Raw genomic sequence first — 15,248 nt, 5'->3', positions numbered from 1 at the left:
TTACTTGGTTGATGACCACTGCTGAATCGCCATATACGAGTAATCTCTTTATTCCGAGGGTAATTGCCACTCGTAGCCCGTGGATGAGGGCTTCATATTCTGCCTCGTTATTTGTAGCTTGCCACAATATCTGAAGGACGTACTTGAGTTGTTTTCCTTCTGGAGAAATGAGGAGAACGCCTGCACCGGCTCCGCCTAGTTTGAGTGATCCATCAAAGTACATCCTCCAGTGGTCAAGGATTGTACTTGATAAAGGCTGTTGAATCTCTGTCCACTCGGCCACAAAATCGGCAAGGGCTTGAGATTTGATCGCTTTCCGCGGGGGTGAAATCGATGTTAAGAGCCCCGAGTTCAACTGCCCACTTTGATATGCGTCCCGTCGCATCTCTGTTGTGTAAGATGTCTCCGAGTGGGAAGTCTGTCACCATGGTAATCTTGTGGCTTTTGAAATAGTGGCGAGGCTTGCGTGAGGTGATAAGTAGAGCGTAGAGTAGTTTTTGTACATGCGGGTATCGGATTTTTGATTCAGATAATACTTCGCTGATGTAGTATATGGGTTGTTGTACTTTATACACGTGTCCTTCTTCTTCTCTTTCTACGACTATTGTCGTGCTGACCATAGCAGTAGTTGCCGCAATGTATAGCATCATATCTTCGTCTTTCCTTGGGGGTGTGAGAATTGGTGAGGATGTGAGGTATGCCTTAAGTTTCTTGAAAGCTTCGTCGGCTTCTTTTGTCCACTCAAACTTTTCTAGTCTTCTTTAGTAGTTTAAAGAAAGGTAACCCCTTTTCGCCGAGTCTTGATATGAAACGGTTGAGGGCCGCCATGCATCCTGTTAGTTTCTACACATCTTTGATACTTCTAGGTGGGCCCATCTCTGTTATAGCTTGAATTTGCTTGGTGCTGGCTTCAATCCCGCGCTGACTGACCAAAAATCCGAGTAGTTGTCCCGAGGGAACTCCGAATACACATTTATTTGGGTTCAATTTCCATCTCCATCTCTTCAAGTTTTCGAAGGTTTGCTTTAAATCTTCAATCAGAGTGTCTGGGTTCTTTGTTTTCACTACTACATCATCCACGTATGCCTCCACATTTTCACCGATTTGATTGCCAAGGCAAGTTTGGATAGCTCTTTGGTATGTGGCGCCAGCGTTCTTTAGTCCAAACGACATGGTTTTGTAACAGTAAGCACCGAACGGAGTAATGAAAGACGTCTTGCTCTGGTCTTGTTCTTTTAATGCGATCTGGTGATACCCTGAATAGCAATCGAGAAAGGATAATAGTGCAGACCCTGCTGTTGAGTCGACTATCTGGTCAATGCGTGGTAGCCCGAACGGATCTTTTGGGCAATGTTTGTTGAGGTCTGTGTAGTCGACGCACATGCGCCACTCAGTCCGTGTTCTTCTTCTGCACAAGGACCGGGTTAGCTAGCCAGTCTGGATGAATGATTTCTCTGATGAACCCGGCTGCCATCAGTTTTGTGATTTCCTTTTTAATCGCTGCCTTCTTGTCGGGTGAGAATCGTCGTAGTCGTTGCTTTATAGGTTTGGAGCTTTCATTAACATCAATTCTGTGCTTAGCCAACTCTCTTGGGACACCTGGCATGTCGGCCGGCTTCCAAGCGAAGATATCTTTGTTGTCCCGAAGAAAGTTGGTGAGCGCGAGTTCCTATTTTGCTGAGAGGTGAGCACTGATGGTTGCTGTCTTGGAGGTATCGCCGGTGCCCAAGTCGATTTGCTTGACGTCGGCTTCTTTTGGTGGTGTGATGATGCTGGGCTTTTTAGCCGGTATTTCTAATTCTTCTTGGCTCATCTGTGCAGCAATTGTGGCTATTTCTTTTCTACTTTGGTCATCTTGTGCTCTGGCTGCAATCTGGATTGCTTGAACATCGCAGTCAAAGGCGCGTTTCAAGTCACTTCGAAGGGAAAGTACTCCGTTAGGTCCTGGCATCTTGAGCAGCAAATACGGGTAATGCGGTATCACCATGAATTTCGCTAGTGCTGGTCGTCCAAGAATCGCGTGGTATGATGACTCAAAGTCCGCCACCTCAAATTTGATGAATTCCGTACGGTAGTTTGAGGGTGTTCCAAAAGTGACTGGTAGAGTAATTTGTCCGAGCGGCATGGCTGCTTTGCCGGGTACTATTCCGTAAAAAGGTGTGCTTGTTGGTGTGATCATCCCGGCGAGTTGTAGTCCCATCTTCCTTAGTGTTTCCGAAAATATGATGTTGAGTCCGGCTCCCCCGTCGATTAATACTTTGGTGACAGTCATACCAGCAATAGTTGGATCTAGAACCAGTGGATAATGGCCTGCGTTTCCCACGCTAGTCCATTGGTCTTCTCTGGTAAATTGGATAGGATACTGTGACCAATTGAGATATCTTGGTGTAGCTGGTTCTGCTGTCATGATAGTCCGTAGTGCTAGTTTTTCTTGATGTTTGCTTCTGCAATCTGGAGCCCCTGAGAAGATCACTGCTACCGTTCCCCTGGGTTTTTGGAATCCTTTGTCCTCATGGTTGTCTTCGTCTTTTTTCTGATTGTCCTCTTTGGTGTTCTCCTTACTATCTTTTCTTGTGTATCGATCATTGAAAGTGTAACAATTTCCGATGGTGTGCCTCCCATTAGGGTGTAATGGGCAACGTATGTTTTCAATGTCATCATATCTTCTGGGTTTGGAAAATTTCTTTGATTTGTCGGCCATCGCCACGGTATTGTCTGGTCTACGTTTCCTTTCTTGATGTCTGCTATTTTGGTGATTTTGCTTGTCCGGGTTGTCCTGGTTGCTTCTATCCGGAAACCTCTCTCGTGTTTTTTCTTCTGCAGTAATCATCTTTTCCACTGTCCGCCTGAATTCTTCATTGTTTCTCGGATTTTCTTTGCAGAAATCTTGAAATTGCCACCTAGCCATGATTCCGTGAGAGAAAGCTTCAATCACTTCTCGTTCGGTGATGTCATGTACTTGAGCCCGTAGTTCGCCGAATCGTCGATAGTAATTTCTGAGACTCTCGCCTCCCTTTTGCTTGAGTCCTTTCAGTTCTGCATGAGTGATTGGGTGTGTAATGATTCCTAGCAAAATTTTCACAAAAAGCTCTTTGCAAGTCCTCCCAATTTCTGATAGATCCTGGATTTAACTTGTCGAACCATTGGAGGGGCATAGTTTCTAGTGCCATGGGAAAGAACAAGGTTTTGATATCATCGTCTCCTCCGGCTAGTTCAATTGATTGTGAATATATTCTGAGCCATTGCCTTGGTTCGGTTTTGCCATCATACTTGGAGTGGTTAGACGGTTTGAATTTGTGAGGTAATCGTACTGATGCCAACCTGTTCGCTGAAACAGGGGAATCTGTCGTGCGTTCCGGCTTCTTTGAATTCGGATTCGGCCCCTTCTTCTGGCCAAGTGTTGTTTTGATGGGAATAAGTCTGCGAGGCTGTCTGGGTAGGCACCCTACTCCTGGGCTTGTCTTGCAAACATTTGGCAACCTTTGCATTTTCTGACAAGTTCTTCTGCGTCTTTCAAAGCGGTTGGCTAGTAGAATCCGGTGCGAAATGCTTTGCCAACCAGTGTCCTTGAAGCGGCATGATTTCCACAGCAACCTGAGTGTATCTCGTCTAGGATCTCTTTGCCTTCTTCAAATGAGACACATTTCAGGAGTACCCCTGATGATGCTGCTCTTCTGTAAAGTCTATCTCCTACTAGAACGTAGTTTTTGCTTCTGCGAACAACTTGGGTGGCTTCTGCTTTATCTGCTGGCAATTTATTTTCTTTGATATAGTCGATGAAAACTTGGCTCCATGAAGTGTTGATTACCAAGATCTGAACGCCTTTAGCCTGAATTTCATGGGTTGTCTCACCGGGTTGTTTGATAGATGGAACTGATAGCTCTTCTATGAATACGCCGGGTGGAACCTTTGCTCTGTCTGATCCGAGCTTGGCAAGGACATCTGCATGCAATGTTGGAATCGCGCAGGACGTGTAAAATTTCTAATCCTTGGAAATGTTTTTCAAGTTTCCGTATTTCAGCACAGTAAGCACCCATGTTTTCTTTTGTGCAATCCCAATCTTTGTTTACTTGGTTGATGACCACTGCTGAATCGCCATATACGAGTAATCTCTTTATTCCGAGGGTAATTGCCACTCGTAGCCTGTGGATGAGGGCTTCATATTCTGCCTCGTTATTTGTAGCTTGCCATAATATCTGAAGGACGTACTTGAGTTGTTTTCCTTCTGGAGAAATGAGGAGAACGCCTGCACCGGCTCCGCCTAGTTTGAGTGATCCATCAAAGTACATCCTCCAGTGGTCAAGGATTGTACTTGATAAAGGCTGTTGAATCTCTGTCCACTCGGCCACAAAATCGGCAAGGGCTTGAGATTTGATCGCTTTCCGCGGGGTGAAATCGATGTTAAGAGCCCCGAGTTCAACTGCCCACTTTGATATGCGTCCCGTCGCATCTCTGTTGTGTAAGATGTCTCCGAGCGGGAAGTCTGTCACCACGGTAATCTTGTGGCTTTCGAAATAGTGGCGAAGCTTGCGTGAGGTGATAAGTAGAGCGTAGAGTAGTTTTTGTACATGCGGGTATCGGATTTTTGATTCAGATAATACTTCGCTGATGTAGTATACGGGTCGTTGTACTTTATACACGCGTCCTTCTTCTTCTCTTTCTATGACTATTGTCGTGCTGACCACAGCAGTAGTCGCCGCAATGTATAGCATCATATCTTCGTCTTTCCTTGGGGGTGTGAGAATTGGTGAGGATGTGAGGTATGCCTTAAGTTTCTTGAAAGCTTCGTCGGCTTCTTTTGTCCACTCAAACTTTTCTGTCTTCTTTAGTAGTTTAAAGAAAGGTAACCCCTTTTCGCCGAGTCTTGATATGAAACGGTTGAGGGCCGCCATGCATCCTATTAGTTTTTGCACATCTTTGATACTTCTAGGTGGGCCCATCTCTGTTATAGCTTGAATTTGCTTGGTGCTGGCTTCAATCCCGCGCTGACTGACCAAAAATCCGAGTAGTTGTCCCGAGGGAACTCCGAATACACATTTATTTGGGTTCAATTTCCATCTCCATCTCTTCAAGTTTTCGAAGGTTTGCTTTAAATCTTCAATCAGAGTGTCTGGGTTCTTTGTTTTCACTACTACATCATCCACGTATGCCTCCACATTTTCACCGATTTGATCCCCAAGGCAAGTTTGGATAGCTCTTTGGTATGTGGCGCCAGCGTTCTTTAGTCCAAACGACATGGTTTTGTAACAGTAAGCACCGAACGGAGTAATGAAAGACGTCTTGCTCTGGTCTTGTTCTTTTAATGCGATCTGGTGATACCCTGAATAGCAATCGAGAAAGGATAATAGTGCAGACCCTGCTGTTGAGTCGACTATCTGGTCAATGCGTGGTAGCCCGAACGGATCTTTTGGGCAATGTTTGTTGAGGTCTGTGTAGTCGACGCACATGCGCCACTCGTCCGTGTTCTTCTTCTGCACAAGGACCGGGTTAGCTAGCCAGTCTGGATGAATGATTTCTCTGATGAACCCGGCTGCCATCAGTTTTGTGATTTCCTTTTTAATCGCTGCCTTCTTGTCGGGTGAGAATCGTCGTAGTCGTTGCTTTATAGGTTTGGAGCTTTCATTAACATCAATTCTGTGCTCAGCCAACTCTCTTGGGACACCTGGCATGTCGGCCGGCTTCCAAGCGAAGATATCTTTGTTGTCCCGAAGAAAGTTGGTGAGCGCGAGTTCCTATTTTGCCGAGAGGTGAGCACTGATGGTTGCTGTCTTGGAGGTATCGCCGGTGCCCAAGTCGATTTGCTTGACGTCGGCTTCTTTTGGTGGTGTGATGATGCTGGGCTTTTTAGCCGGTATTTCTAATTCTTCTTGGCTCATCTGTGCAGCAATTGTGGCTATTTCTTTTCTACTTTGGTCATCTTGTGCTCTGGCTGCAATCTGGATTGCTTGAACATCGCAGTCAATGGCGCGTTTCAAGTCACTTCGAAGGGAAAGTACTCCGTTAGGTCCTGGCATCTTGAGCAGCAAATACGGGTAATGCGGTATCGCCATGAATTTCGCTAGTGCTGGTCGTCCAAGAATCGCGTGGTATGATGACTCAAAGTCCGCCACCTCAAATTTGATGAATTCCGTACGGTAGTTTGAGGGTGTTCCAAAAGTGACTGGTAGAGTAATTTGTCCGAGCGGCATGGCTGCTTTGCCGGGTACTATTCCGTAAAAAGGTGTGCTTGTTGGTGTGATCATCCCGGCGAGTTGTAGTCCCATCTTCCTTAGTGTTTCCGAAAATATGATGTTGAGTCCGGCTCCCCCGTCGATTAATACTTTGGTGACAGTCATACCAGCAATAGTTGGATCTAGAACCAGTGGATAATGGCCTGCGTTTCCCACGCTAGTCCATTGGTCTTCTCTGGTAAATTGGATAGGATACTGTGACCAATTGAGATATCTTGGTGTAGCTGGTTCTGCTGTCATGATAGTCCGTAGTGCTAGTTTTTCTTGATGTTTGCTTCTGCAATCTGGAGCCCCTGAGAAGATCACTGCTACCGTTCCCCTGGGTTTTTGGAATCCTTTGTCCTCGTGGTTGTCTTCGTCTTTTTTCTGATTGTCCTCTTTGGTGTTCTCCTTACTATCTTTTCTTGTGTATCGATCATTGAAAGTGTAACAATTTCCGATGGTGTGCCTCCCATTAGGGTGTAATGGGCAACGTATGTTTTCAATGTCATCATATCTTCTGGGTTTGGAAAATTTCTTTGATTTGTCGGCCATCGCCACGGTATTGTCTGGTCTACGTTTCCTTTCTTGATGTCTGCTATTTTGGTGATTTTGCTTGTCCGGGTTGTCCTGGTTGCTTCTATCCGGAAACCTCTCTCGTGTTTTTTCTTCTGCAGTAATCATCTTTTCCACTGTCGCCTGAATTCTTCATTGTTTCTTGGATTTTCTTTGCAGAAATCTTGAAATTGCCACCTAGCCATGATTCCGTGAGAGAAAGCTTCAATCACTTCTCGTTCGGTGATGTCATGTACTTGAGCCCGTAGTTCGCCGAATCAGTCGATAGTAATTTCTGAGACTCTCGCCTCCCTTTTGCTTGAGTCCTTTCAGTTCTGCATGAGTGATTGGGTGTGTAATGATTCCTAGCAAAATTTTCACAAAAAGCTCTTTGCAAGTCCTCCCAATTTCTGATAGATCCTGGATTTAACTTGTCGAACCATTGGAGGGGCATAGTTTCTAGTGCCATGGGAAAGAATAAGGTTTTGATATCATCGTCTCCTCCGGCTAGTTCAATTGATTGTGAATATATTCTGAGCCATTGCCTTGGTTCGGTTTTGCCATCATACTTGGAGTGGTTAGACGGTTTGAATTTGTGAGGTAATCGTACTGATGCCAACCTGTTCGCGAAACAGGGGAATCTGTCGTGCGTTCCGGCTTCTTTGAATTCGGATTCGGCCCCTTCTTCTGGCCAAGTGTTGTTTTGATGGGAATAAGTCTGCGAGGCTGTCTGGGTAGGCACCCTACTCCTGGGCTTGTCTTGCAAACATTTGGCAACCTTTGCATTTTCTGACAAGTTCTTCTGCGTCTTTCAAAGCGGTTGGCCAGTAGAATCCGGTGCGAAATGCTTTGCCAACCAGTGTCCTTGAAGCGGCATGATTTCCACAGCAACCTGAGTGTATCTCGTCTAGGATCTCTTTGCCTTCTTCAAATGAGACACATTTCAGGAGTACCCCTAATGATGCTGCTCTTCTGTAAAGTCTATCTCCTACTAGAACGTAGTTTTTGCTTCTGCGAACAACTTGGGTGGCTTCTGCTTTATCTGCTGGCAATTTATTTTCTTTGATATAGTCGATGAAAACTTGGCTCCATGAAGTGTTGATTACCAAGATCTGAACGCCTTTAGCCTGAATTTCATGGGTTGTCTCACCGGGTTGTTTGATAGATGGAACTGATAGCTCTTCTATGAATACGCCGGGTGGAACCTTTGCTCTGTCTGATCCGAGCTTGGCAAGGACATCTGCAGCAATGTTGGAATCGCGCAGGACGTGTAAAATTTCTAATCCTTGGAAATGTTTTTCAAGTTTCCGTATTTCAGCACAGTAAGCACCCATGTTTTCTTTTGTGCAATCTCAATCTTTGTTTACTTGGTTGATGACCACTGCTGAATCGCCATATACGAGTAATCTCTTTATTCCGAGGGTAATTGCCACTCGTAGCCCGTGGATGAGGGCTTCATATTCTGCCTCATTATTTGTAGCTTGCCATAATATCTGAAGGACGTACTTGAGTTGTTTTCCTTCTGGAGAAATGAGGAGAACGCCTGCACCGGCTCCGCCTAGTTTGAGTGATCCATCAAAGTACATCCTCCAGTGGTCAAGGATTGTACTTGATAAAGGCTGTTGAATCTCTGTCCACTCAGCCACAAAATCGGCAAGGGCTTGAGATTTGATCGCTTTCCACGGGGTGAAATCGATGTTAAGAGCCCCGAGTTCAACTGCCCACTTTGATATGTGTCCCGTCGCATCTCTGTTGTGTAAGATGTCTCCGAGCGGGAAGTCTGTCACCACGGTAATCTTGTGGCTTTCGAAATAGTGGCAAAGCTTGCGTGAGGTGATAAGTAGAGCGCAGAGTAGTTTTTGTACATGCGGGTATCGGATTTTTGATTCAGATAATACTTCGCTGATGTAGTATACGGGTCGTTGTACTTTATACACGCGTCCTTCTTCTTCTCTTTCTATGACTATTGTCGTGCTAACCACAGCAGTAGTCGCCGCAATGTATAGCATCATATCTTCGTCTTTCCTTAGGGGTGTGAGAATTGGTGAGGATGTGAGGTATGCCTTAAGTTTCTTGAAAGCTTCGTCGGCTTCTTTTGTCCACTCAAACTTTTCTGTCTTCTTTAGTAGTTTAAAGAAAGGTAACCCCTTTTCGCCAAGTCTTGATATGAAACGGTTGAGGGCCGCCATGCATCCTATTAGTTTCTGCACATCTTTGATACTTCTAGGTGGGCCCATCTCTGTTGTAGCTTGAATTTGCTTGGTGCTGGCTTCAATCCCACGCTGACTGACCAAAAATCTGAGTAGTTGTCCCGAGGGAACTCCGAATACACATTTATTTGGGTTCAATTTCCATCTCCATCTCTTCAAGTTTTCGAAGGTTTGCTTTAAATCTTCAATCAGAGTGTCTGGGTTCTTTGTTTTCACTACTACATCATCCACGTATGCCTCCACATTTTCACCGATTTGATCCCCAAGGCAAGTTTGGATAGCTCTTTGGTATGTGGCACCAGCGTTCTTTAGTCCAAACGACATGGTTTTGTAACAGTAAGCACCGAACGGAGTAATGAAAGACGTCTTGCTCTGGTCTTGTTCTTTTAATGCGATCTGGTGATACCCTGAATAGCAATCGAGAAAGGATAATAGTGCAGACCCTGTTGTTGAGTCGACTATCTAGTCAATGCGTGGTAGCCCGAACGGATCTTTTGGGAAATGTTTGTTGAGGTCTGTGTAGTCGACGCACATGCGCCACTCGTCCGTGTTCTTCTTCTGCACAAGGACCGGGTTAGCTAGCCAGTCTGGATGAATGATTTCTCTGATGAACCCGGCTACCATCAGTTTTGTGATTTCCTTTTTAATCGCTGCCTTCTTGTCGGGTGAGAATCGTCGTAGTCGTTGCTTTATAGGTTTGGAGCTTTCATTAACATCAATTCTGTGCTCAGCCAACTCTCTTGGGACACCTGGCATGTCGGCCGGCTTCCAAGCGAAGATATCTTTGTTGTCCTGAAGAAAGTTAGTGAGCGTGAGTTCCTATTTTGCCGAGAGGTGAGCACTGATGGTTGCTGTCTTGGAGGTATCGCCGGTGCCCAAGTCGATTTGCTTGACGTCGGCTTCTTTTGGTGGTGTGATGATGCTGGGCTTTTTAGCCGGTATTTCTAATTCTTCTTGGCTCATCTGTGCAGCAATTGTGGCTATTTCTTTTCTACTTTGGTCATCTTGTGCTCTGGCTGCAATCTGGATTGCTTGAACATCGCAGTCAAAGGCGCGTTTCAAGTCACTTCGAAGGGAAAGTACTCCGTTAGGTCCTGGCATCTTGAGCAGCAAATACGGGTAATGCGGTATTGCCATGAATTTCGCTAGTGCTGGTCGTCCAAGAATCGCATGGTATGATGACTCAAAGTCTGCCACCTCAAATTTGATGAATTCCGTATGGTAGTTTGAGGGTGTTCCAAAAGTGACTGGTAGAGTAATTTGTCCGAGCGGCATGGCTGCTTTGCCGGGTACTATTCCGTAAAAAGGTGTGCTTGTTGGTGTGATCATCCCGGCGAGTTGTAGTCCCATCTTCCTTAGTGTTTCCGAAAATATGATGTTGAGTCCGGCTCCCCCGTCGATTAATACTTTGGTGACAGTCATACCAGCAATAGTTGGATCTAGAACCAGTGGATAATGGCCTGCGTTTGCCACGCTAGTCCATTGGTCTTCTCTGGTAAATTGGATAGGATACTGTGACCAATTGAGATATCTTGGTGTAGCTGGTTCTGCTGTCATGATAGTCCGTAGTGCTAGTTTTTCTTGATGTTTGCTTCTGCAATCTGGAGCCCCTGAGAAGATCACTGCTACCGTTCCCCTGGGTTTTTAGAATCCTTTGTCCTCATGGTTGTCTTCGTCTTTTTTCTGATTGTCCTCTTTGGTGTTCTCCTTACTATCTTTTCTTGTGTATCGATCATTGAAAGTGTAACAATTTCCGATGGTGTGCCTCCCATTAGGGTGTAATGGGAAACGTATGTTTTCAATGTCATCATATCTTCTGGGTTTGGAAAATTTCTTTGATTTGTCGGCCATCGCCACGGTATTGTCTGGTCTACGTTTCCTTTCTTGATGTCTGCTATTTTGGTGATTTTGCTTGTCCGGGTTGTCCTGGTTGCTTCTATCCAGAAACCTCTCTCGTGTTTTTTCTTCTGCAGTAATCATCTTTTCCACTGTCCGCCTGAATTCTTCATTGTTTCTCGGATTTTCTTTGCAGAAATCTTGAAATTACCACCTAGCCATGATTCCGTGAGAGAAAGCTTCAATCACTTCTCGTTCGGTGATGTCATGTACTTGAGCCCGTAGTTCGCCGAATCGTCGATAGTAATTTCTGAGACTCTCGCCTCCCTTTTGCTTGAGTCCTTTCAGTTCTGCATGAGTGATTGGGTGTGTAATGATTCCTGCAAAATTTTCACAAAAAGCTCTTTGCAAGTCCTCCCAATTTCTGATAGATCCTGGATTTAACTTGTCGAACCATTGGAGGGGCATAGTTTCTAGTGCCATGGGAAAGAACAAGGTTTTGATATCGTCGTCTCCTCCGGCTAGTTCAATTGATTGTGAATATATTCTGAGCCATTGCCTTGGTTCGGTTTTGCCATCATACTTGGAGTGGTTAGACGGTTTGAATTTGTGAGGTAATCGTACTGATGCCAACCTGTTCGCGAAACAGGGGAATCTGTCGTGCGTTCCGGCTTCTTTGAATTCGGATTCAGCCCCTTCTTCTGGCCAAGTGTTGTTTTGATGGGAATAAGTCTGCGAGGCTGTCTGGGTAGGCACCCTACTCCTGGTCTTCCTTGGTTGTTCAAATTGGTGGCCTTGATTATGTTCCTTCCTACTTTCTCCGTTATGGCTTCCACTTGGCCCAAGTCTTTCGAAAGCGGATTTCCTTTGATTTTGATCTTCTTGCCTGCGGGTTGTTGATCTGGTGGGTAGTCTCGATCGGGCTCTCTCTTCATGCGTTCTTGGGATCGTCGACCGGAGCAAGTCCTGGAGCTGTTCGTACTTCTCTCCGCGATGTGAAGTTGCCCTGAGTTCTTCTAATGCTTCTCGAATCTTATCGTAAGGTGTATTCACCGTGCGTCTTTCTTCGGCTTCTTGTTGTGATTTTCTTTTATCGTATTCAGCCAAATCTGACTCGTATCTGATCTAGGCTTCTCTGCGCTGCCTAGCGCGGTGTTGGCGCCCTTGCTTCAACTTGTTTTTCCTTTCTCTAGCCTGTCTCTGACTCTCGGTTTCTCCATCGTAGCCCTGGGCAAAGGGTGATATGTTGGATTCTGACTCATCTGATGACCTGACATCGGGTGCTTCTGGGGGGTTTAATGGTGACCGAGGACGTCGAACCATGAGCACTTCCCATGCGTGAGCCGTTCTGTTATTGGTGTTAGTTTTCATACCGTCAGAGTTGCTGATGACTTCAGTAGACGCCTCGATGTCGCAGATCGAGTCTCCTTCTTGGTAAGGTAGAATAGCTGTTGTTGTTGTGCCGACTAGTTGGGTTCCGCTATCTTCAGGAACGGAACCTGGCCAGTGGATGATACAGTCTTGCGATGTTATCGTTAGCACGAGACCCTCCTGAGCTCCTGTCAGTGGTATCCCAAGCATTGGATTGAAAGACCTTTTGAACTGTCCCTGATAGGATTTTGTCGTGTTGTCGAGCCCAAGTGGAAAAGAACTCGACTCTTTGAAAGAACTCTGAGGGTAATCTGAGTTGTTTTGGGTTGTGCTCTGGAATCCTGCCAAAAAAGAACTCAGTTTCTTGAAAGCACTTGAATAAGACTTCATCTCGGACACGGAGCTTGAATTCGAGTCGGATGCGCGTAGCCGTGAAATCTTATTTGAATCGGATATTGTGAGCTGCGCGAATCTTCTGGTGAGCTGATCCGTCGTAGTTGCCGAAATAGGAAATTCTTCATGATGATCCGGATCTTTGAGGAGATGGCTTTGAAGCCTGCCGTAGTTGTCCGCCTCGCAGATCCATGAGCCGAAGATGAAAGTTGATCCCGTCGGGAAGATCATGTTATCGAGGTCCATTGAGCTCTCGGATGCAAAGTTGCTGAAGTCCCCTACCTGGCGCGCCAGCTGTTGATGTTTCACCACCGATAGCCTGCCACGGGGGTACCCGGGGCAGTATGTTCGGGCTTCGGCGTATGCTGAACTCGATGGTTAACGCAAGAGACAGTCGACTTATCCTGGTTCAGGCCCTCGATCGTAGATCGAGTAATAACCTTACGTCCAGTCGGTGTTCGCCTTTGCGTTGGATTGATTGTGATATGTTGTGTTGTTCAATTGTTGTCCTTCTGTCCTCCTTTATATAGTCAGGAGGCCAGGGTCCTAGTCGGTTTACAATGAGATTTCCTAGTAGGATTACTTAATAGTTCTACTACTAAGATTCCATGGGAAGAATCCTAGTTGAACTAGATCTTCTCTCTCCCTTGCGGGGTATCCTGTGGGGCCCGTATCGACACTAATGCAATACCTAGGGTTGGCTCCTACAGATGTCACTCAACATTGCATAGGGTAACAACAAAAATTTTGTAGTTATGATTTTTGGTGTGTGGATTTTTGGGTTGTTACAGTCACAGTAATCACGTATTATCATTAATCACCGAAACCCAACTAGGGGTCTAGATGCTTTCAATTAGTTCGCATTTGATTAGTTAGACCATCAGTTCAACCAAGTTTTTATAAGATAAGCCTTGTTCTTAATTAAAACTGCATCAATAACTTGACAGTGAAAACTTTTAGTTTTTAGGAAAAAATAAAGGTTCAAAGGCCGTTATTTATTCTTTGTTTTCCATATTTATTTATTGGAACATGATGAATAGAAAAGGTATAAACATTAAAAATGAAAGTGCAATGAAAGAAACGGACATGGCCAATGCGTCGGAGCCGACTCGAGAAAAGAAAAGGAAAAACGACCAATAATGAAAAGGAAACTCAAACACCTCAAGATACTAGTTCACATTTGATTAGTTAGACCATTAGTTCAACCAAGTTCTTATAAGATAAGTTTTGTTCTTAATCGAAACTGCATCAGTAACTTGACGATGAAAACTTTTAGTTTTCAGGAAAAAATAAAGGTTCAAAGGCCTTTCTTTTTTCTTTGTTTTCATATTTATTTATTGGAACGTGATGAATAGAAAAGATATAAATGTTAAAATTGAGAGTGCAATGAAAGAAACGGACATGGCCAATGTGCCGGAGCCGACTTGAGAAAAAGAAAAGAAAAACGACCAATAAAGAAAAGGAAACTATCACGGAGAAGAAAAGAAACTAAATGAGTCAAAAAAAACGACCAACGGTCATGGAAGTACAAAATGGACTCTCCATAATACATATAGGATAAATAAATAGAAAAGGACCAGAACTGTTTGTGATTTAATACCAGAATAAGATTTATACTACTATTATTTTTTTTCTATTTTTATTTGTATTTGGATTAGAATTTCTATTTAGCTTACTCAAAATCAAAGGGACCTATATTTGGAATAGGATTCGTAAAAAAAAAGAAAAATGACCAATAAATAAAAGGAAACTATCACGAAGAATAAAAGAAACTAAATAAGTCGAACAAAAAAATAACCAACAGTCATGGAAGTACAAAACAGACTCTCCACAATACGTATAGGATAAATAAATAGAGTATCAGAACTCTTTGTGATTTAATACCAAAATAAGATTTATATTACTACTATTTTTTCTATTTCTATTTGTATTTGAATTAGGATTTCTATTCAGCTTACTCAGAATTAAAGGGACCTAAATTTGGAATAGGATTCTTAAAAAAAAAAGAAAAATGACAAAAAAAAGGAAACTATCACGGAGAAGAAAAGAAACTAAATGAGTTGGAAAAAAACGACCAACGGTCATGGAAGTACAAAACGGATACTCCATAATACGTATAGGATAATAAATAGAAAAAGATCAGAACTCTTTGTGATTTAATACCAGAATAAGATTTTATACTACTACTATTTTTTCTATTTCTATTTGTTTTTTAATAGGATTTCTATTTTTATACGTTTTTGAATCGGACTCGTATCGCGTAGACAAGAGCTATTATAACTCAAATGAGCACATGTTATATATATAAGTCTGGACGGAAGAAATCTCCATTGTTCGGTTGTTAGAGGGAGATGGACCAAAAAATAGATGGACTAAAAAAATAGTCAGAAATTTTACCTCTTTATTATTAGGTATATAGATATATAGATATAGAATAGCGAGAACAAAATTAGAAAGTTAAAAATCAAGGACAAAATCATAATTAGATTGCTAAACAAAAACACAGTTTTTCTCAAACAAAAACGACCAAACAACTCAAGACTCACTGTAAGACCAAACAAAACGAAAAAAAAAAACAAAACTGCAGCACTCACCACCGGAGTTTGGCCACTGCGCTACACGCGCCTGCAAGGAAACGGAATTTGGACCGCAAAATTGCAGCAGCACTCCAGCA

At 43.9% G+C, this 15,248-nt stretch overlaps 1 protein-coding gene across 1 annotated transcript in view; it reads left to right on the top strand.

Moving 5' to 3' along the window:
• Positions 1–13,374, top strand: part of LOC136507367 (uncharacterized) — a gene marked incomplete at its 5' end in the record, with an annotated part of 30,484 nt that extends 17,110 nt beyond the window's left edge. The window contains one exon of the mRNA XM_066502119.1: positions 13,366–13,374. Coding sequence (XP_066358216.1) covers positions 13,366–13,374 — 9 coding nt within the window. The remainder of the gene's footprint in view (positions 1–13,365) is intronic.
• Between the last annotated feature and the right edge of the window lie 1,874 nt (positions 13,375–15,248).

The sequence above is a fragment of the Miscanthus floridulus genome, chromosome 15, assembly GCF_019320115.1.
Source record: "Miscanthus floridulus cultivar M001 chromosome 15, ASM1932011v1, whole genome shotgun sequence".
In the NCBI taxonomy this organism is placed as follows: Eukaryota; Viridiplantae; Streptophyta; class Magnoliopsida; order Poales; family Poaceae; genus Miscanthus; species Miscanthus floridulus.
The sequence above is the reverse complement of the archived record's forward strand: the minus strand, read 5'-3'. Positions and strand labels throughout refer to the sequence as shown.